This window comes from Ailuropoda melanoleuca, chromosome 17, assembly GCF_002007445.2.
Source record: "Ailuropoda melanoleuca isolate Jingjing chromosome 17, ASM200744v2, whole genome shotgun sequence".
NCBI lineage: Eukaryota > Metazoa > Chordata > Mammalia > Carnivora > Ursidae > Ailuropoda > Ailuropoda melanoleuca.
In genome coordinates, this window is record NC_048234.1 from 40,353,566 (window position 1) to 40,377,892 (window position 24,327).

The 24,327-nt window shown below is 37.8% G+C and overlaps 1 protein-coding gene across 8 annotated transcripts in view; it reads right to left on the reverse strand.

Annotated features, from left to right (window-relative positions):
• FANCC (FA complementation group C) overlaps nucleotides 1–24,327 on the reverse strand; it is a 282,752-nt gene that overhangs the window by 79,564 nt on the left and 178,861 nt on the right. For all 8 annotated transcript variants that reach the window (XM_034646675.1, XM_034646674.1, XM_034646671.1 and 5 more), the window contains 2 exons: nucleotides 16,720–16,833; nucleotides 15,750–15,814 (listed from right to left, as the gene is read on the reverse strand). In XM_034646675.1, the coding sequence (XP_034502566.1) occupies nucleotides 15,750–15,814; nucleotides 16,720–16,833 (179 nt within the window). The remainder of the gene's footprint in view (nucleotides 1–15,749; nucleotides 15,815–16,719; nucleotides 16,834–24,327) is intronic.

The window sequence follows — 24,327 nt, forward strand, 5'->3', positions numbered from 1 at the left end:
GACAAGAGAACACACTTGGTTGGACCCATAATTCACTAGAGAACTATAGATGTGGACTTCTGAGTCTCACATAAGCTTTAAGGGATCCAGGTTCTTTTATGGATGGAGAACAGAACTTCCTGGTTTGAGGTCTTAAAAGTAGGACTTTAAAAGCTCATAAAGAGGCTCAAAAAGAATGCTGAGCATCAAATTGCTTTTTAAATCCAATCTTCTGATAAGTATAAATGAACTTAATTCAAGAGATTGAATTGCTCTAAAAACCCAACACATTCAAAAAAACACCTGCAGGACATTTCTTGTTGAATTCTAAAAATCATTCAAAAATGAAGACTCCATAGTAAAAATTATTCAACAGAGCAAATTAGGAATGTATCCGATGTGCCAGTGTCCAGAGGACATTCTACTAGGACAAGCATCTCATACTCTCGGTAAATTCAGTTAAGAATTTTACTAATTACATCACTGACTTTCTTTGACTAAAAATGTTTTGAAACTTCTAACCAAGTTAATCACCATTGTATCCCTGCTGCTACTGCCAGCTGGAGCGCCAGCATGGACTTCCTTCAGTAAACTTCGCTCTGCACCAGGGACTATGTGCATATTGTTTTTGAAGAATACACATACTTACTGAAGAAACAATCATAAATTTAGGAATAAACCTGCCCCACAAGATGATCCAATCTGGCACAGATGGAAATTTCTCAGATGCAAAGAGAATATTAGCTAATAGCTTCCAGCAGGCTTCCCTAATTGTGGTGAGTGGAGTTTAAATGCCTTCCTGAGCATCCGTCCTATTCTGTCTGAGGGTGAGAAAATGAAAAGCACAAATTCTGAAGAAAGAATCTGAAAGACCAGTAAAATCAAATAATGGGTGCAGTACAAAAAGATCTAAATAAAGGGGAAAAACACTGCAGAGAGGAATAAACACTAAGCAATCTGAGGCTGATTAAAAATGATTGTTTTTTTCATGAACTATACCTGCTATTTTGGAAATAAGAACCTGAGGCAGGATATTATTCCTTTATTATGAATATCATCTTTTTAATTTTCAGGATTTTACTAGCTAACACTGTATTTTCATTTTTTTAGGTTTAATTATAAAATTATGATGTACAGAAAAACATAGGTAATTATTAATAACATGACCTGTGTACTCACTGCCAAGATTTTACAATGCTAACATTTTGTTGGTATTTCCAGTTGAGGTTTTAAAGAAATAAAAATATTTCAATTATAGTTGAAATACCCTTCTCTCCTGTCCCATTTCCTCATCTCCTTCCTAGGAGCTGGCACTCTGCTAATGATGAGTCCTTTCTGTCTAGTTTTAACACTTTTACTTTATATGTATGTATCATTTTATGACATTATGGGTGTCTTTTTGCAACTTCCTTGCTATTCTGTTTCATGTGTCTATGTGTCTGGCTTTATACCAATACCAAAGAGGCTTAATGACTGCAGCTTTGAAATATGTTTTCAAATCCAGAAGTGTGAGTCCTCTATCGTTTTTCTTTTCACGGTTGTTGGCTATTTGGGGTCCTCTAAGATTCTATATGAATTTTAGGGCTCTTTTTTTCCCATTTCTGCAAAAGAAAAATGCCATTCGGATTTTAATAGGACTGCACTGTATCTATGGACTGCTTGGGGTAGTATGGACATTTTAACAATATTAAGTCTTCCAATCGCTCAACATAGAATGTCTTTTCATTTATTTGTGTCATACTTAATTTTTTTCAGCAATGTTTTATAGTTTATAGCATACAAGTCTTTCATTTGCTTAAGTTTACTCCTATTTTGTTCTTTTTGATGTTATTATAAATGGGCTTTTAAAAAAATCTCTTATTGGACTGCTATTAGTGTATTAAAACACAACTGATATTTGAGTATTGATTTTGCATCCTGTAACTTTATTGAATTCATTTATTAGTTTTAACAGCTTTTTTGTGGAGTCTTTACATTTTTCTACATACAAGATCATGTCATTTACAAACAGTAAACCGTCCCTTAAAATTTGGATGCCTTGAGGGGCGCCTGCGTGGTGCAGTTGGTTAAATGTCCGAGTGTTGGCTTGGACTCAGGTCCTGACCTCAAGGTTGTTGAGATCAAGCCCCACCTCAAGGCTCCACACTCAGTATGGAGTCACCTTGGGACTCTCTCTCCTCCCTCTGCCCTCTCCCCTGTGCACACACTCCCTCTCTCTAAAATAAATAAATCTTAAAAAAAAAATTGGATGCCTTGGGGTGCCTGGGACTGAGCATCAGGCTCTATGCTCAGCTCGCAGTCTGCTAAAGATTCTCTCTCCCTCTCTCTCCCCCTTGTCCCTCCTCCCATGTGCACTCTAAATAAATAAATAAATAAATAAATAAATAAATAAATAAATAAATAAAATTTTTTAAAAACCCCACAAAATAAAATCTGGATGCCTTTTGTTTCTTTGTCTTGCCCAATTGCTCTAGTACTTCTAGTAATTTGTTAAAAAGAAGTGGTAAGAGAGGGTATCCTTGCTTTGTTCCTGATTTTAGAAGGAAAGAATTTTGGTGTTTCACCATGAAGGATGATGTTAGCTGCAGGCTTCTCACGCAGGGTCCTAATTTGTTGAAGTAGTTTCCTTATATTCCTAATTTGTTGAATGTTCTTATCATGAAAGGGTGACGAATTTTATCAAATAGTTTTTTCTGATTTAATTGAAATTATCATGATGTAGTTTTGTCAATCATTCAGCTAATATGGTTTATTACACTAATTGGTTTTTGTATGTTGAACCATCTTTGCATGCTAGGAATATATCCCACTTGACCATGATGCATAATCTTTTTAGTGTAGTGCTGAGTTTGATTTGCTTGTATACTGATGACGATTTTTACACATCATCAATATTCATCACATCTTAGGTATCTTACAGTTTTTGGTGCAATTATAAATGGGATTGATTCCTTGATTTCTCTTTCTTCTGCCTCACTGTTATTGTATAAAACTGCAACTGACTTCTGTACATTGATTTTATATCTTGCGACTTTGCTGAATTCCTTTATCAGTTCTAACAATTTTTGGATGGAGTCTTTTGGGTTTTCTACATAGACTATCATGTCGTCTGTGAAGAGTGAAAGCTTGATTTCTTCTTTGCCAATTTGGATACCTGTTATTTCTTTTTATTGTGTGATTGCTGAGGCTAGGACTTCCAGGATTATGTCGAACAACAGTGGTGACAGTGGACATCCCTGTCGTGTTTCTGACCTTAGGAGGAAAGCTCTCAGTTTTTCCCCATTGAGGATGATATTTGCTGTGGGCTTTTCGTATATGCCTTTTATGATATTGAGGTATGTTCCCTCTATCCCTATACTGCAGAGTTTTTATCAAGAAATGTTACTGTATTTTGTCAAATGCTTTTTCTGCATCTATTAAGAGGATCATATGGTTCTTGTCCTTTCTTTTATTAATGTGGTGTATCACACTGATTGATTTGCAAATGTTAAACCACCCTTTCAGCCCAGGAATAAAACCCATTTGATTGTGGTGACTAATCCTTTTAATGTACTGTTGGATCCTATTAGCTAGTATCTTGGTAAGAATTTTTGCATCCATGTTCTTCAGGAATATTGGTCTGTAATTCTCCTTTTTGGTGGGGTCTTTGGTTTTGGGATCAAGGTAATGCTGGCCTCATACAATGAGTTTGGAAGTTTTCCTTCCATTTCTATTTTTTGAAACAGCTTCAGAAGAATAGGTATTAATTCTTCTTTAAATGTTTGGTAGAATTCCCCTGAGAAGCCATCTGGCCCTGTGCTCTTGGTTGTTGGGAGATTTCTGATTAGTGATTTGATTTCTTTGCTTGTTATGAGTCTGATCGCATTTTCTACTTCTTCCTGTTTCAGTTTTGGTAGTTTCTATGTTCATATGTAAGAAGCATTCCATTTCTTACAGATTGCCTAATTTGTTAATTGCTCATAATATTCTCTTATAACTGTTTGTACTTCGTAGATGTTGGTTGTGATCTCTCCTCTTTCATTCTTGATTTTATTTGGGTCCTTTCTCTTTTCTTTTTGATAAGTCTGGCTAGGGGTTTATCAATATTCTTTCAAAGAACCAGCTACTAGTTTCTTTGATCTGTTCTTTTGTTTTTCTGATTTCTCTATCATTGATTTCTGCTCTAATATTTATTATTTCTCTTCTGGATTTAGGCTTTACTTGCTGTTCTTTTTCCAGCTCCTTTAGGTATGAGGTTAGGTTGTGTTTTCGAGACTTTCCTTGTTTCTTGAGAAAGGCCTGTTTGCTATAAACTTCCCTCTTAGGACCGCCTTTCCTGCATCCCAAAGGTTCTGAACTGTCATGTTTTCATTTTCATTTGCTTCCATGTATTTTTTAAATTCTTCTTTAATTTCTTGGTTGATCCATTAATTATTTAGTAGGATGCTCTTTAACCTCCATATATTTTGTGGTCCTTCCAAAATTTTTCTTATGATTGAGTTCACGTTTTAAAGGTGGTCATCTGAAAATATGCATCGTATAATCTCAATCTTCTTGTACCAGTTGAGACCTGATTTGTGACCCAGTATGTGATCTATTCTGGAGAATGTTCCATGTGCACTCGAGAAGAATGTGTATTCTGATGCTTTAGGATGAAATGCTCTGAATATACCTGTAAGGTCCATCTGGTCCAGTGTGTCATTCAAAGCCCTTGTTTCCTTGTTGATCTGCTTAGATGATCGGTCCATTGCTATGAATGGGGTGTTAAAGTCCCCTACTGTTACTGTATTATTACCAATGAGTTTCTTTAACTTTGTTAGTAATTGGTTTACTTACTTGACAGTTCCCACATTAGGGGCATAAATATTTACAATTGTTAGCTCTTCTTGTTGGATAGACCCTTAAAGTATGATATAGTGTCCTCCTTCAACTCTTATTACACTCTTTGGTTTAAAATCTAGTTTGTCTGATATAAGGGTTGCTGCTCCAGCTTTCTTTTGATGTCCATTTGCATGATAAATGGTTCTCCACTGCCGCACTTTCAATCTGGAGGTGTCTTCGGGCCTAAAATGAGTCTCTCATAGACAGCATATGAATGGGTCTTGCTTTTTTTTTTTTAAATCTGATACCTTGTGTCTTTTGATTGGGGCATTTAGCCCATTTACATTCAGAGTAACTCCTGAAAGATATGAATTTAGTGCCATCGTATTACCTGTGACATTGCTGTTTCTGTCTGTTGTCTCTGTTCCTTTCTGTCTTTGTTACTTTTGGGCTCTCTCTTCTTTCAAAGGATCCCCTTTAATATTTCTTGCAGGGCTGGTTTAGTGTTCACAAATTCCTTTATAGTTTTTCTTTGTCCTGGAAACTCTCTATCTCTCCTTCTATTCTGAATGACAGCCTTGCTGGATAAAGTATTATTGGCTGCATATTTTTGCCATTTAGCACACTGACTATATCCTACCAGTCCTTTCTGGCCTGCCAGGTCTCTGTGCACAGGTCTGCTGCCAGCCTTATGTGTCTACCCTTGTAGGTTAAGGACCTCTTGTCCCGAGCTGCTTTCAGATTTTTCTCTTTATCTTTGAAATTTGCAAGCTTCACTATTATATGTCAAGGTATATTTATTGATTTTGTGTGTGTGGGGGGGGTTCTCTCTGCATCCTGGACTTAAATGCCTGTTTTCTTCCCCAGATTAGGGAAGTTCTCAGCTACAATTTGTTCAAATAAACCTTCTGCCCCTCTCTTCCTCTCTTCATCTTTTGGAACCCCTGTTATTTGGCTATTATTTCACTTTATGGAATTGTTGAGTTCTCAAAGTCTGCCTTCTGATCCAGTAGTTATCTTTCTCTCTTCTTTTCAGCTTCCTTATTTTTCATCATTTCATCTTCTATATCACTGACTCTTCTTCCTCATTTATCTTCACTTTTAGGGCATCCATTTGGGACTGCATCTCAGTGACAGCATTTTTAATTTCAGCCTTTATTTCTACAGTAAGGGATTCTCTAGTGTCTTCTGTGCTTTTTTCAAGCCCAGCTAGTACCTTTATAATCATTGTTTTAAATTCTAGTTCAGACATCTTACTTATATCTGTATTGATTAAATCCCTGGCAGTGAGTACTACCTCTTATTCCTTCTTTTCGGGTAAATTTCTCCATCTCATCATTTTTGTCCAGAAAAGAAGAAAGAGAGAGAAAAGACAACAACAACAGAAAAAGAACAAAGCAGAAGAAAACAAAAACAAAACAAAACAAGAAAAAAAATAAAAAAAAAACACAGAACAAAACAAAAAAACTAGATCCTGGGTGTATCTTGGTCTGCTTGTTAAAAGAAAACTAGATCCCAAAATAGGAAAGAAAGAGAAACTTATATATATACAAAAATAAAATACAATGAAAGGAAACCAAAAATTATATACATACATGTATATGTGTATATATATGCACAACATATATATAAAAAGTAAAAAAAAAAAAAGACTTGAAAAATAAAATAGATGAAAAAAAATAAAACTGAAAGACTAAAGAATAAAAAAAACCTACTGTTCTCCCCAAGAGCTGAAGCTCTGCATAGTACTTACCATGATCAGTAAAGGGTGCTAGCCAGTTGTTCTTGCTGGTCTTCTGGGGGAGGGACCTGTTGGGCTGATTTTCAGGTACCCTTGCACTTGTGGAAATAGCCCTCTCTTGCCAGGGGGCCTGGCTCAATGTAAGCAGCTCCGGGGTGCACTAGGTGGCGCTGTTTTGCTCCCTGAAATCTTTTAGCACTGACAGGCCGGATGAATATGGTGGTGTCCCACTCTCTAGCCATAGAATTGAAAGTTCTCAGCCCCTAATCTTCAGTGAGTCCTCACAGAAAAGTAGTCAACCACTTTTGTCTCCTTGGTTTTTGTCAGACCTGCGTTTACCCAGCCTGTGACTAAGCATTGTTATCTCAGGCATGCTCTGCGTTTCAAGACTCCAAATTTTATAGACTCCTGCGGCACAGACCCATGGTGTTCCACCTCGGGGAAGGAAGGGGGGCTCTCCCTATGCCTCTGCCCTTGCTGGGCCCTTGCCAGGAGAGTGGTCGGTCAGCCCTGTAGCGGTTTGTGGTTTATGGTAACAAAGAGCAGAAAGCCAGCACCTAGACTCCATGTTTTCAGCTAGCTTCCTTGCTCCAATGCCTAGGCCACCTCAGGCACCCGCATTCTTCTTATGATGCCAGGGATCCCGAGACCATGCCATCCCACCTGGGTTTCTGCCCCGCTTCACTACCTGAGCACCTTTAAGCCAGGGATGTCCCCCACCATAGCAGACTTTTGGAAGTTCTGATTTTGTATTCCACTGCTTGTAATACTTTACAGTAGCCTCCTTAAACTGGTTCCCTCCTCTCCGCCTTATCTTCTGATATATCACCCTGGATTCACGGTTGTACCTTCCAAAAAGTAGTTGCTTTTCTATTTGTAGAACTGCAGCATTTCTTTTCTCAGATCTCCAACTGATTTCGCAGGTGTTCAGAATGATAACTATCTAGCTGAATACCAATGACCAGATGAACTTAGGGTCCCCTACTTCTCCAAAATCTTAACTCCTCCTCCATAGTCTCTTATTCTTTTTATTTCTCTGCCACCAGTTGTAATGTCTTCTCTTTCATTTCTGATATTTGTTGAATCTTCTGATTTTCTTAGTCTAGTTAAGGTTTGTCACTTTTCTTGATCTTTTAAAAAATTCTTTTTTTTCCTATTCTCTACTTTATTTCTGTTGTAACTTTTATTATTTCATTCCTTTTGCTATCTTTGGGTTTAGTTTGTTCTTCGTTTTTTAGTTCCTTGAGGTATAAAATTAGGCTGCTGATTTCAGATCTTTTTTAAAGAAGGTACTTACTGCTACATACTTTCCTCTTAGTACTAGTTTCCTCTCATCCTATACTTTTTGGTATACTGTGATTTCATTTTCATTTGTCTCAACATATTTTCTAATTTCCCTTGTGCTTTCTTCTTTGACCCACGGGTTGTTCAAGAGCGTGCTGTATAACCTGCACATATTTGTGAATTTTCCAGTTTTCATCTTATTAACAATTTCTAATTTCATAACTTTGTGGTTGGAAGGCACTTCGTATAATTTCAACCTTACATTTGTTAGGACTTGTTTTGTGGCCTAACATGTGGTCTATCATGGAGAATGTTCTGTGTGTGCTTGAGAAGAATGTATTTTGCTGTTACTGTATAGAGTGTTCTGCATGTATCTACAGGGTTCAGTTGTTCTGTTTTTCAAATCTGCTGTTTCCTTACTGATCTTTGGTCTGGTTGATCTGTATATTATTGACAGTGGGATATTAAAATCTCCTATGATTACTGTGTTACTTTCCATTTCTCCCTTCAATCCTGTCAATGTTTGCTTCATATATTTTGATGCTCTGCTATTAGGTGCAGAGACATTTATAAACTGTTGTATCTTCCTGGTTAACCAACCAGTTTACCATTATACAAGATCTTCCTTTCTCTCTCTCTTTTTTTTTTTTTTTTTTTTTTTTAAGTTTTTTGTATTTATTTGACAGAGGGACACAGCGAGAGAGGGAACACAAGCAGGGGGAATGCAGGAGGGAGAAGCAGGCTTCCTGCTGAACAGGGAGCCCAATGCGGGGCTCAATCCCAGGACGCTGGGATCATGACCTGAGCCGAAGGCAGACGCTTAATGACTGAGCCACCCAGGAGCCCCAGGGTCTTTCTCTCTTAATAACAGTTTTTGATTTAACATATTCTACAGAAGCAGAGCCACCTCTGTTCCTTCCTGGTTAAAATTTGCATGGACTATCTACTTCTACCCTTTTCCTTTCAGCTTCTGTATATCCTTACATCTAAAATGAATCTCTTGTAGGCAGCATATAGTTGGACCTTTTTTTTTTTTAATCCATTCAGCCATTCTACATCTTTTGATTGGAGAGGTTAATCCATTTATATTTAAAGTAACTGCGGATACAGAAGGACTTACTTTGGCCATTTCATTTTTTACATGTCTTGTGGTTATTTTGTCCCTTTTTCCTCTCTTGCTGCCTTCCTTTGTACTTCGTTCATTTCTTTCTTTTTCTTTTTCTTTTTTTTTTTTTGTAGTTATATGCTTTGGTTCCCTTCTCATTTTCCTTTGTGCAACTTCTTTTTTTTTTTTTTTTTTTAAGGTTTTTTTTTTTTNCGACAGAGATAGAGACAGCCAGCGAGAAAGGGAACACAAGCAGGGGGAGTGGGAGAGGAAGAAGCAGGCTCATAGTCCAAGAGCCTGATGTGGGGCTCGATCCCATAACGCCGGGATCACGCCCTGAGCCGAAGGCAGACGCTCAACCGCTGTGCCACCCAGGCGCCCCTCCTTTGTGCAACTTCTATAAGTATTTTTTTTTCTTTACCATGGAGATTACATAAAATATCTTATGGTTATAACAATCTATTTTAAACTGATAACAACTTCAGTTGCATACAAAAATTTTACTCCTTTATATTTCCTCCTCACTCTTTATGTTATTGTCGTAAGTTATATCTCTTTGTTTTGTACCCATTAACATAAAGTTTTAAAGATTTTGTTTATTTGAGAGAGAGAGAGAGAGCAAGAGAGAGCACACAGGCACATCTGCATAAGCAGGGGGGAGGGACAGAGGGAGAGGGAGAAGCAGGTTCCCAGTTGAGCAGGGAGCCCCATGTGGGGCTCAATTCCAGGACCCTGGGATCATGACCTGAGCTGAAGGCAGACGCTTAACCGACTGAGCCACCCAGGTGCCCCCTTTAATATAATTTTATGGCTACAGTTCTTTCTTATGCTTTTATTGTCTAACTTCTGTACCAGATGTAAAAGTAATTTATGTACCACCATTATAATATTACAGGATTTTGAATTTGTTTATATATTTACCTTTACCAGAGAGCTTTATATTTCAGTATGCTCTTGTGTTGCTGCCTAAAGTCCTTTGGTTTCAATTTGAAAAACTCCCTTTAACAAATCTCGTAAGGCTGGTCTAGTGGTGATGAACTCCCTCAGCTTTTGTTTATTTGGGGAAATCTTAATTTCTCCTTCATTTTTGAAGGACACTTTGCAGAATATAATAATCTTGGTTGACAGGTTTTTGTTTTAGCACTTTGGAATATGTCATCTCACTCCCTTCTGGCCTTAATGTTTCTGCTGAGGAATCCCCACCGATAATCTGGAGAGCCTCCTTGTAGGTGTTGCATTCCTTGTATTCTTTTTTTGCTTTTTCTTGCTACTATCAACATTCTCTGTCTCTTGATAGTTTGATTACAACATGTCCTGCTGGGGTCCTTTTGGATTTATTCTAGTTGGGAGTTCTTTGAGCTTCTTGAATTTGGATGTCCAGTTCCTTCCTCAGGTTTGATAAGATGTCTTTTTCTCACTTCTGTGACTCCTGCAATACATATAATTGGTCCACTTGATGGTGTCCCATAACTCTAAGACTTACTTAACTTTTCTTCATTCTTTTTCCTTTTACTTGATTTGATAATTTTAAGTGACACATCTTCAGGTTAACTGTTTGACTTGTTTGACAGTTTGACAAGTCTACTATTGAACCCCTCTACTAAATTCAATTCAGTTATTGTATTCCTCCAGTTCCAGAATGTCTATTTGGTTGTTTTTATAATTGCTATCTGTTGATATTCTCATTTTGTTTATGCACCATTTTTCTGATTTTAGTTGTTTATCTGTATTCTATTGTAGTGCATTGAGCTCCTATAGGATGATTATTTTCAATTCTTTGCCAGGTAGATAGTTCATAGCTCTCCACTTCTTTAGGGTAGGTTTGTGCAAATTAATTTTAAATGCTTTTTTTTTAAAAGATTTTATTTATTTATTTGACAGAGATAGAGACAGCCAGCGAGAGAGGGAACACAAGCAGGGGGAGTGGGAGAGGAAGAAGCAGGCTCATGGCAGAGAAGCCTGACGTGGGGCTCGATCCCAGAACGCCGGGATCACGCCCTGGTCCGAAGGCACACGCTTAACCGCTGTGCCACCCAGGCGCCCCTGTGCAAATTAATTTTGTTCCCTTGTTTGGGCCATGTTTTACTGTTTTTTTGTGTGCCTTGTTATTTTTTGTTATGTTTTCTGCAGCCAAAGAAACAGCCACTTCTCCCAGTCTTTATGGACTGCCTTTGTACAGGGGAATACTTTCACTAACCAACTGGTGAGAGAATCTAGGGGTCTTCTGAATCTTTTCTGGGGAAGTGTCTTCTCTGGGATTGTTGATATAATTTCCCAGTTTACCGGTTTTTCAGGAGTTTGCAATCTCTTCCTCCCTCTGGTGTTTGTCTGTGGTACTGCAGGTTCTCTGGTGCTACAACAAGCCATTAAGCTCTTTGGTTCTCTGCAGCCTCCTGACCTCCAAAGTATGCTGGTTCTGGCACTGCTTCAAGTCAAGGGAGACTGAAACCAATCCCTAAGGTAGCCCCTTCAAAAGCTGGAAGATTAGATAAACATTCTACTCTTCTTTCCCATCCCCACCCCACCTAGACATTAGCTGTGAGTTGGGTGTTTTCTCCCAAGCTTACCTCTGCCTGCAGCACTGTCAGTTCTCTGGTGCTACAAAATGCAGCTGAGGACTCTCTAATGTTCCACAGTCCCCAGGCATTGAAAGTATGCTGGCTCCCCATCAGTGGTGAGAGTCAGGCAAGTGAGACACCAGTCCCTCAGGCAGCCCCCCAGAGCAGGAACATTGACCATATTCCATTGTTTTCTTTCCCCCTCAAGAGAGAAGCTATAAGCTAGAATGTTCCTTCCCAATCCCACAACACTGAGTCAGCTTAGGGGAAGGGCTACTGTGGTTGATATGAAATGGCTTTCTTCTTTTTTTTTTTAAAAGATTTTATTTATTTATTTGACAGAGACAGCCAGTGAGAGAGGGAACACAAGCAGGGGGAGTGGGAGAGGAAGAAGCAGGCTCCCAGCGGAGAAGCCTGATGTGGGGCTTGATCCCAGAACGCCAGGATCACACCCTGAGCCGAAGGCAGACGCTTAACAACTGAGCCACCCAGGTGCCCCTGAAATGGCTTTCTTACCCATTTCAATATGGTTATTTTTAACTTTGAGTTTCGCCCGGGGTATTATAACACCTTAATTGGTTTCTGGAGTTCTCATAAAGGTTCTTTGGGTCATATACCATTGTTAACTCAGGGTCTCCATATGAAAACAAGGACTGGCATCACTCTTGAAGAATTTAAAAAATATTTGTTATTTATTCTGCTTTCCTCTTTTAGTAATAAATTACTTATATATCTCACCCATTTCTATACTGGAGTGTTTGCCTCTTTATGACTGATTTGCAGAAGGTATTTCTATACTTCCCATACTAATCCTGTCTGTTTTACGGGTTGCAAATATCTCCCAATTCTCTGGCTGATATTTTTCACTTGTTAATAGTGTTTTTGTTTTGTTGTTGTTTATTCTCAGTTAAATTTTTAAAAAAATCATCAACTCGACATAGTTTGGGATGTTCGTGAAGGGTGTACGTACACATCGTATCCTACTGATGTTTTAAGTCCATTTTAATAAATTTCTAATTCTATTATTCAACATTCATCTCAAGGCAAAACCAAAGTCTCTACCTGTCATGTAAATAAATGATTGTAAATCCTCTCCATGTCCTCCTAGGGACTCTTCTCATTACTTCTTAGGTATAATTTATATACCACAAAATGTACCTATTTGAAATGTTCAGTTCAAAGATTTCTAATAAATTACTAAATTGGACAACCATTACCACTAATGATCCACTTTTATGACATTTCCATCACCTCAAGATCTTTTGTGCTCATTGGCAGCAAATCCCTGTTCCTACCTTTAGCCCTAGGCAACAACTAATCTACTCTGTCTCTATAGATTTACCTATTACAGACATTATAAAAATGGAGTCATATAATATATGGTTTTATGTGACTGTCTTCTTTCACTAAGCATAATGTTTTTGAGGTTCACACATGTTGCAACATGAATTAGTAAATTGTTCCTTTCTTAGTGAAGTATAGTATTCTACTGTATAGACACAACATATTTGGTTTATCCATTTGTGAGCTGATGGATATTTGGGTTGTTTCCACTTTCTGTTTATTATGAATAATGCTGCTATGAACATCTGTATACAAGCATTTATGTGCTTATTAGCCATTTGTATATATTTCTTGATGACGTTTTCCAATCTTTTGCCTTTTTTCAACGGGGTGGTCTTATTACTGAGTTCTTTATATTTGGGTTATTTGTCTTATTATGGAGTTCTTTATATATTCTGGGTAGGATCCCTTTATCAGATACATAATCTGAAAATATTTTCTCACAGTTTATGACTTGTCTTTTCATTTTTTAAATGGTGGTAACAGACAATACTTATTTGTTTATCCATCCAGTTAAGGTGGTCCTTTGGATCATTTCTGGTTTTGAACTATTACAAAATAGAGCAGCTATGAATATTTGTATAGAAATATTTATGACTACCCATGTTTTCATTTGTTGTGAGTAAACACTCAAGAATGGAATTGGTGGATCATATGATAAGTGTATGTTTAACTTTATAATAAACTACCACATTGTTTACCAAAGCGGTGGTTTCACTTCACACCTCACAGCGGATGAGAGATCCAGTGGTTCCATATCTTCTCCAACACATGTTGATGTGAGTGTTTACAATTTTAGTCATTTGAGGGAGTGTACAGTTGGTATCATGTTTGTTTTTTTCCCTTGATTTTTTTAAATTGTGGTAAAATATATGTAATTGTTATTATTTTAATCATTTGTACTTGGTAACCATTTAGTGGCATTAAACACATTCACATGCTGTGTACCCATCAACACAATCTAAACCCAAAACTTTTCATTATCCCTAATCCCTAACATAACCTATAGACCCATTAAACAATAACCCCATTCCCTCTAGCCCCTGATAACCTCTATTCTGCCTTCTGTCTCTATTGAGTTTTCCTCTTCTAGGTACTTCATGTAAGTGGAATCATACATGATTTGCCCTTCTGTATCTGGCTTATTTCACTAAGCATGATGTTTTCAAGGTCCATCCATATTCCTGCATACATAGAAATTTTATTCCTTTTTATGGCTGAAAAATATTCTGTTGTATTTACATCCCATATTTTGTTTATCCACTCCATGTTTTCTTAATGGGAACCTGGAGTGTTGCTGTCTTTTGGCTATCGTGAATAATGCTGCTATGTACAATGGTGTTCAGATATCTGTTCAAGTCCGTTTTCAGTTCTTTTGAATATATACCTAGGAGTGGAATTGCTGGGTCTTATGGTAATTCTACGTTTAATTTTTTGAGGAACTGCCTAACTTTTCCACGTGGCTATATCATTTAACATTCCCACCAGCAAGACTATCCTTTCAGCAATCATTTCTATAGTTTGTTACATTCCCACCAACAATGCACAAGGGTTCTACTTTCTTAACTTACTTGCCAACATTTATTATTTTCCATTTTTGCTTGTTTTTTAAATTATAGATCATGCTAATACAGGTGATGTGGTATCCCACTGTGGTTTTGATTTGCATTTCTCTAATAACTGGTGGTGTTGAACACTGTTTCATGTGCTTACTAGCTAGTAGCATATCATCTTTGGAGACATGTATAAACAACTCTCTTTTTGAATTGAATTTTTTGTTGTTGTTGAGTTACAGTTCTTTCAATATTAATCCCTTATTGGATACATGACTTTCAAAAGTTTTCAGTCAGTAGGCTGTCTTTTTGCTTTGATAGTGTCTTATAATTCATAAAAATTCATAATTTTAGTGAAGTCCAATTTATCTACTTTTCCTTTGTTGCTTGTGCTTACAGTGTCATATCCAAAAAAATCACTGCCAAATCAATGTCATGAAGATTTTCTCCAGCGTTTTTGTTTAAGAGTTTTATAGTTTACTTTGAAGTTCAGATGCAAAGGATCACATAGGCTGAGAGCAAAGGCCATTTCTGATAGAGCTTTAACTGACAATAGCTTTATAAAAACAAACAAAAAGCAAAAAACAGGGACAAAAGTCCCTTGTCCCCAGACTCTCTTAGTTAATAATTTGTTAAAAATGAATAGCTCACCAGGGCACCTGGGTGGCTCAGTTGGTTAAGTGTCTGCCTTTGGCTCAGGTCATGATCCTAGAGCCCTGGGATGGAGCCCCTGGGTCAGGTTCCCTGCTCTTAGCAGGGCTTCTGCTTCTCCCCCTGCTTCTGCCCCTCCCCCTGCTCATGCTCGCTCTCTCTCTCTCTCTCTCTCTCTCTCTCGCAAATGAATAAATACAAGCTTTAAAAAAAAAAAATGAAATGCTCACCAATGAAGACAGCTTTGAATTATCCCACAGAGTGAAGAACATTTTGTAATATGATTAATTGCCTTTTAATTTGTCTGAATCTATTTGATTTGTTTAGTCTAGATTTTGGAATACTATGTTTCTTAAAATAAGTCATATGTGCACATCAAATATCTGTTGCCTTGTAAATACTGTTTGTGTGTGTGAATTTATAAGACACACACACACACACACACACCCACTCTGAGCTGAGAGCCCTTCCTTTGTGTTCTCTACTGTATATTTAGGGATTTTTACTCAATGGGGCACAAGAGACATGCATGATTTACTGCCCTATAAAAGTTGAAAGAACAGTGATTAAAAAGTTTCATAAAACTCAACAATTTGCATGTATAAATAATCTCTCCACACAGAATAGAACCCTAACTATGAACATGCATTTCCAAAGAATTATAAAATTTTTCTCTCATAACCAGACTGATACATTTTGAAACTTGAGAAGGGGATGTTTAGTTTAACACCTACCGCCTTTGAGTGTTAAATCCATTAAGATGATTCTCTCGGAGTTCAGACACTAATGATAAAACCATCTGTAAAACAAAATCAGTTGCAGGTTAACTCATACTGCAAAACAGGATTACATCAGTTCTATTTTTCTTGGTGTGAGTGATATTTCCGTTGAGATTCCCTCCCCACCTCTCCCCTCCCCGTCCTCTCCTTGTTTTACTTTGTCAAAATGAAAAGAAAGTAGTGCCAAGTCACATTTACTAATAACTTGGATTTTATTTTTAATGTTTGTTTTTCCACATTCCAATTTAAGCAAATGAACAATAGATCACTAATTTCCTAAGAAAACCAAACCTGTTAGAAATAAAACCACATTAAAGTTAGCTTATTTTTTTCTTTCCTAATATAGTTCTAGTTTATTTTTTTTAAATGCTATTTCTGTATAAAGTTTCCAAAAGACCAGAACAGTTAACAAACATTAAAAATCTCCTAACAGTATTTAGAAGATCATAAACTAAAATTTCTTGAACTTGGCCAAAATTCAAGGGCAGAAGAAAACAAAGCTTTAATACTAAGATGTGAATATATAACACTATTTACAACATTGTTACTGATTTTTTTGCTTTAACATAAAATTCCTATCAGGTTATTTTAAATACAAAATTCGTCCAACAGTAAAAGGGTGTGTTTACACTGGTTAAGGAAATCTCTTCTCCCAAACATTTTTGAGAGAATAAATGAGATCTGTTAAGAGACGAGAGGGGTTGGTTGATTTAGAATAACCTCTGCTGGTTTCCTTCTTTTTTCTCATAATCTGCCGCTTCACATTTCTTCCTTACATGGCTATAAGTCCACCCAAGGTAAGAAGAGATAAACAGAGAAAAGTTAAACATCTCTCCTGGAAGAGTGAGATATTTCCATTTACCCTTTTTGTCAATGGTACATTAAGCAACAAAAATTTCAATACAACTAAATTAAAAACACTCACATTTTTAAGCAAACCAGGACAGTAATCTGCAGGCACATATCCAAGACCTTGAGTCAAAAGGTCAACTTCTTTTGTATCAAATCTGAATCCCGAAAGTATATGAGATAACAACCCCTTAAAAACATAAACAGATAAGTTATTTAAAGTGAGTGCAAGTGCCTATTATGTATAGTGCCTAGAGTCCAGGTCATCTGTAAATGCACTCATCTCTGTGAAATGAGTAATCTTAATTTGTCCAAATACCCAGTTCACGTGGATTCACGGTATAAAAACAGGTCAATTTAAACAAATGTTAACAGCGAAGCAAAAATATATAATGAGTGAACAGGGCTTTAACCATATTAAGAATGTCATCATGGGACACCTGGGTGGCTCAGTCGGTTAAGTGTCTGCCTTTGGCTCAGGTCATGATCCTGGGGCCCTGAGATTAAGTCCCACATCAGGCTCCTCACTCAGCAGGCTCTGCTTGCCTCTCCCCCTGCCTGTGCGTGCGCTCTGACAAATAAATAAAATCTTAAACAAACAAACAAAAAAAGAATGTGATCTTTATTGTTTTTAAACTCAGCAAAATATGTTTTCTCAAAGTAGCTATAATAATTTAACACATGACAAGGAACACACCACAAATTACTAGGGAAAGAGGATGTAATAGATGGTGTTACGAGAATTTGAAAAGAAAACTAGATTCGTACCTTATGTTATTCATCAAAATATACTTGAATTTAATGTAAAGTTAAAACATCAATGTAAAGAGATCAATGTAAAAATGAAATAATAAGAAGAGCACGTAAGTACTTTTCAGGTGTCTGAATGGGGAAGAGCTTTGTAAACTGAAAATCAAGAGAGCAAATCATTGGTTGTTCTAAATAGAAATAAAACCTTGTGCTTTCAGAAAATAATATAAGCACAGGGGCGCCTGGGTGGCACAGCGGTTAAGCGTCTGCCTTCGGCTCAGGGCGTGATCCCAGCATTATGGGATCGAGCCCAACATCAGGCTCCTCCACTACAAGCCTGCTTCTTCCTCTCCTACTCCCCCTGCTTGTGTTCCCTCTCTCGCTGGCTGTCTCTATCTCTGTCGAATAAATAAATAAAATCTTTAAAAAAAAAAAGAAAATAATATAAGCACAATCTAGGAAGGATATTAATAACAATAACAGATCATAAATAATTAATGTGCAAAATATCATATGACAAACACTAAGAACATAAAAAATGAGTATGAACAAATAATTCATGAGAGAAAATGCACAAGAAACACACCAATAAATATTCAATCTCATAAACTCAAAGGGTAAACTTAAACATCAACATACCATTTTTCACTTAACGAATTAAGGATTTTTACAGACCTAAACATTAAATGCTATGGGGTTCTCTGAAACAGGTACTCTGTGTGAGCTATTAAAATATAAATGGGCATCCATACATTCTGCGGCTGTGAACCCACGGAGGCACCCTCAGAGGGTGTGGACGGGTGTAACCCACGGCACTACCCACCCCAAGTTTGGACTACCAGGGCTAGGTCTGCCCAGGGGTTTATAACCTGAACAAAGGTGCATTATAGGTTAGTAGAGGCCTGCCTTATAGAGAGCAACTTGAAAATACATTTTCTTTTTAAAGATTTTATTTATTTATTCGACAGAGACAGAGACAGCCAGCGAGAGAGGAACACAAGCAGGGGGAGTGGGAGAGGAAGAAGCAGGCTCGTAGTGGAGGAGCCTGATGTGAGGCTCGATCCCATAACGCCGGGATCACGCTCTGAGCTGAAGGCAGACGCTTAACCGCTGTGCCACCCAGGTGCCCCTGAAAATACATATTAAAGGTTTTTAAAAGCATTCAGAACTTTTAATGTATCTGGCACATGTTTAAGGAAATAAATCCAAATATGATGATGGGGATTGTACTCAAAGATGTTCACTACAATGTTGTTTCTCACAGTGAAAAATGTGTAACAGCAGGAACTGATTAATTTATAATACCCTCATACAGTGGCTCATTGTAAACCATTAAAATGTTTATAAAGAATTTACGAGAGCATTTTAAATAGTTATATCACAATGTTAATGAAGAAAGGAAGATGCAAATTTTAATACACAGAAACAATCTCATCAATATAAAAATAATCCATACATAGAAATGAAAAAATAATGGAAGAAACTATCACCAAATATAAACAGTCTCTGGGGTGGTACTGTTATGGGTATATATATTTTCTCTACTTTAGATTTTCCAGTTTCCTATGTGTGCATGTGTGCTACTATTATAATCAGAAAAAAATTTACTTTTTGAAAAAGTGGATTTGAAAACATTTTATTTTTTCAAAAGCAGCTTTATTGAGATAGAATTCATATACTATAAAATTTACTCTTTAAAGTGTACAACCCCATGGTTTTTAGTATATTCACAGGGAAAGAGCCATTTTATTCTTTTTTAAGTCCTGTACTGAATTCTGTAAGTACACGTTATGAGATAAAATAAACTCATGTATGTGCATCTAAATGTATGAGTCCATACACAAATACTTGGAGGACCATCGAATCTAGGGAAGAGGCTATATTACCTCAGTCAAGGGTAGGCCCCACCAGACCAGGACAACAAACTCACCAATAACGTCCAGGGTCTATGGCTTCATCTCAATTTTATCATGAACTGTTTCACATATTCAAAAAGATATAAAATAATATGACAAATTTCACCCATCATCACGTTTAACAAGCATTAGAAACACCAAGGAAGCCTTCTGTGCCATCTCTCCCTTCCCCCACCAGTTCTACAGCCATCCTTCCTCCCAGGGAGGATTCTACCCTAGATCTGGTGTGCACCCTTTCTTGGTACTTTCATGGTACTTTCTCCCTGTGAGCTCAGACTTGCCTCGTGATCCTCGAAACAGGACTCCAGGCAACACTACTAAATCATGCAGTTTGAAAACTGCTGTCCCTGCATGTGTTCCCATTTACTACTTTCAAAATGGAAAAATTCATAGCAAGTTAATGTAGCTTTGAAACATTACTAACTACTAAGCAAAAGATATTGATGATTTTTTAAAAACCCAGCGACATGTATCGTATGACTACAAAAATAAGTCACTGAGGAGGGAGAAAAACAGATTATAGAGTTAAACTTTTTGTAAGGTATAAAATACTTAAGAGGCTCCTTACTACAGTGAAGAAGAAAAGGCTGGATGGAAGCCATTTGCATATTATTTGCCTTTTTTTCCCCTCTTTTAGTTCAAAGCTGTCCTTCATAAATACAGAAAGCAAACAGGAGCTGAGGACAGCCCAGTTGGTTTCAAACACCAAGTGCAATCTGGGTGAGAGCAAGCAGTCATGGTCAGGCTGGCAAAGCCAGGGGAGGTAAATTACACTCAGTGTGCCATCCTTTGCGGAGTGGTATTTACTGGCAATTTCTGTGTAGTTCCCCCCAGCAGGAAGCCTACCTCGTGTAAGTGGCGAGTGGGGCCTGACCCACTGTGTGAAGTGCCATGCAGGTGCCCTAGTGAAGAAAAGGCCAGCCAGGCCTGGCCAGGATATGCCACATCCATGTGGAGGCACACACACCAGACCAGACATGGAGAGGGAGGAAGCTGGGCTTGATTTGGAAATGAGGCTCAGCCAAGGACTCGGAATCAGGGGCATTCTGGATTTTCCATGGTGGAGGTCAGCTAGATGGAGGGAGGGCAGTACTGGAAGTGCTGAACTTTCTGCCATTAGACTTTCAGCATTCTATTTAACAAACATTAGGAACTGTTCTGAGGACATGCTAAATAAATAACAACTCACAGTTTATGCTGTGAGTACTATTACTAAATCTGTGTTGGAGAAGAGGAAACTAAGACACACTTAGCTTACATAATGTGCCCAAGGCTGGTTACTTACTTTATAGCCAAACCTTGTAAGGAACTTCCCTATAACCACTCTCCACAGATGGATGGAATCGTTTTTTAACAAAACAATGCAAATATGATTGGTCCTCAGCTTACAACCCTTTATGGCTCTCAGTTACTCTCCCAGTGAAGCCTAAACTTCTTCCCAAAGCTAAGCCCCCACCTAGGGCTGACTTTCCCTCACTGGCTTGTTTGGAGCCACACAGGACTACGGGCTCTTTGGCCCCTCAGGACTTTAGGATGTTCTAGTCCCTCTGCCATGAGGGTTTCTTCAGACCTGGTTAAATGTCACTTCTTGAGGGAATTCTAACAATTAAGACAACTAAAATTTACAGAGTGCTTTCCATGTGTGAAATACTATGCTAAGTTCTCTAAGTATGGTATCTCACTTAAAATCCCATAAATCGGGGCGCCTGGGTGGCTCAGTCATTAAGCATCTGCCTTCGGCTCAGGGCGTGATCCCAGCGTCCTGGGATCGAGCCCCGCATCGGGCTCCCAGCTTCTTCCTCTCCCACTCCCCCTGCTTGTGTTCCCTCTCTCACTGGCTGTCTCTCTCTGTGTCAAATAAATAAATAAATAAAATCTTTAAAAATAAATAAATAAAAATAAAATTCCGTAAATCAAGTTTTTAATAAAATTCAATTAATCAAGTTTCCATTAAACCACCTATAAACAGGTGGCTACTGTCATTATAATTCACATGATTGACCTTTAAAAATTAAAGCATAAAATACTACAAGCTTAGTTGGTATAAAAAGTAATACAGTGTATGTACAATAGAAGGGAACGAATTTCAACAGTTAGGGATCAGATAAGATTGTAGATCTTAAGAAAACCATGCCAAGCCTTTCCCCTATAAATCCAGTGCCTTCCAGAAGCACTCACATCCTGGGCCTTGGACCAATGCATGGAGGTTGGTTTCCTAAAAGTTCATGAGTTACTTTGGTAGCTGAGCCAATGAAAGAAAAGAAAAGAAAAGAAAAAAAAAGAAAAGAAAAGAAAAGAAAAGAAAAGAGAAGAGAAGAGAAGAGAAGAGAAAAAAAAGAAAAGAAGGGAAGAGAAGAGAAGAGAAGAGAAGAGAAGAGAAGAGAAGAGAGGGGAAGAGAAGAGAAGAGAGAAGAGAAGAGAAGAGAAGGAAGGAAGGAAGGAAAAAAAGAAAGGGAAAGAAAAACAAAAGAAAAGAAAAAAAATCTAGGACATTCAATAGATTCAGAGGGTGCGACTAGGGATTGTAAACAATTCCTGAGTAATGTTTAAAACAGCCATAAACAGTTCCCTAGATAGCATTCACAATGGCCGCGTTATAAAGCTGACTATAACATTTAAGGTCTTGGAAAAATGAAAACAACTTAATTGGCAGACCTGTCCTGGCCTAAATTCCTAAAATGATATAGTTAGAAGCTGATTTTTTAAAAATCAAATGCTATAAATATTAGTTCTCACCCCACCTCCTAGCTGTTTAAAAAACAAAAACAAACAAAAACCCCATCCTATACCACTCAGTGTTGGCAAGGATGTGGTGAGAGGGGCACTCTGTCCCTGTTGGGAGCACAAATTTGTAAAGCCTTTCTGGGAAGTCACTTGATGATATGTAGCCAAAGCATTACAGTTCATATCCTTTTACTCAGTAATTTAATTTCCAAGAATATATCCTAATGAAAGTTCTAGGTTCGTAGCAGCATTACCTACAACAGTGAAAAACTAGAAGCAACTCGAGTACCCCACACAACACTGGATTGGCTGAGTTCATCGTAGTTTATGCAACAGTGTGAATTATGTTGAAAAAGATATTTAATGACATAGGAAAAGACTATGTAACATTAATTTTAGTTAATGTTTAACTAAGTTAATTTTTAGTTTAACGTGATTTTAATTTTGAATGGAAAAACAACGCTGAGAAGAAATATACCAAATAGCACAGTTATTTTTTTTCTAGCAGTGATTTAAAATTCCTTCTTTCAACTACCTCTATTTCCAAAGTTTCCACAATTACCAAAGCTGGTTACTTACTCTACGGCCAAAACTTATAAGAAACCTCCCTATATTCACTCTACACGAGGCAGCTGGAATAGTTTTTTATTATAACAATGCAAATCTGATTGGTCCTCAGCATAAGACCCTTTATGGCTTACTTTTTATCACAGAACATGTTTTGTAAAACAGAAGTACATGCTTTAACTTATGTCTGTTTTTTCCCCATAATTCCCTAGTAAGAATTGCTATGGAGGGCCAAGAGACATTTATCCCTGGTAAAATAAGCACAGATCCTAAGAAACAGCATACTGAGGCCTGCCTATGGTTACATAACTTCAGAACGGACACCTCAAACTTAGACCCTTTAAATCTCTCTTCTAAAGTAAACTTAAACTTAAAAATTGATAAGCACTTCTAAGTGCTAAGAATTTTTTTTTACTGCCATCTAGTGGCTAACAGTCTAAACAGAAAACCATTAAAGATTCTGTGAGCATCTGGCCCTTGGACAAAAAATTCATTCCTAGCGTCATATGATAATTGATTATTTTGTAAATGCTGACACAGCAATCTTGGAAATCCTTTATTTCAATCCTCTCATTTTACTAATGAGCTGATGAAGAACTGGGTTTCTGAATACAGGAATCAGAATCCACAAAAAGGATGTGAATGTAAACACACAGGTTCTGACTAGAAGGGCATAAAGAAAACATGCACATACATCCCCCTGACTTGTGATCTAAAATCCTTCGAGGGTGGAAGGTGTAGGAACAAACACAGCGGTGTACAAAATATCTGAAGCCCAATTTTGATTCATGCAGGAGTTTTAAGAACTCTGCTCATGTTTGAAAAGCCATTTTAAAACTGCTTATACCATGAAGGTGAAGTTTCATAAGGAGAGAAGTTTTAAATATATCAGAGGAAAATCCACTGCCCTTGTTTTCAGGTGTTCTTTTCTGTCCTCACGTCACTGTATCCGCTCCATCTTGTAACAGGCAGCACATTCACAGGCGGGTTAGGAAAGTTGGAGCAACGAGGCTGTGGTTTGGCACAGGGTTGGGTTGTGGAAGAAGGACTGTGGTTTCTGCTCAGGCTAGGAGAGCCAAACTGTGGTCAATCTTCTTGAACTGAGACAGAGCACATATTTCATGCTTCTCCAAACAATTTCTTCATCTGATCGTTAAAGTCTTTTAGAATTTCCATCACTTTGGTCTCTACTGTGTCTAGCTTTTTATACATAATATAAATAAAAACTGTTTGTAAACAAGGATCCCTTATTCATTCAACAAACACACTAAATGTGATCTATATTCAAGCCATTCTACTAAGAAATTGGGATAAGAAGCCGCCCCAGCCCAAGGAAGGGAGATTGAGATGGAAGCGGCCATAATATAAGACAGAATGCAGTGAGTGCTACAATGAGGGGGTAAGACAATCACTGTGGGAACAGAGGAAATAATGATTAGTTCCAACTGTAGGGTTTAAGAATGCTCCCAAAAATGATGACTTCTGAGCTGATTCTGACAGTTGGGTATGGACAGAAAGAGTGAGGGGAGGAGGCAGGGAAAGAGAGAAAGAGAGGCTGTGTGATGGGATAGGCAGAGAAAACCACTAGGGAAGGAGCAGAAAGAAGCGGAGGGAAAGGGGCCATGGTAGGCAGGGCAGAGACACCCAGGAAATGCTCCTGTCACTCCTCCTGCTCCCAGACGTTGCTGGATGCCTAAGCACAGCCCCTCCACCCCCACCCCCACCCC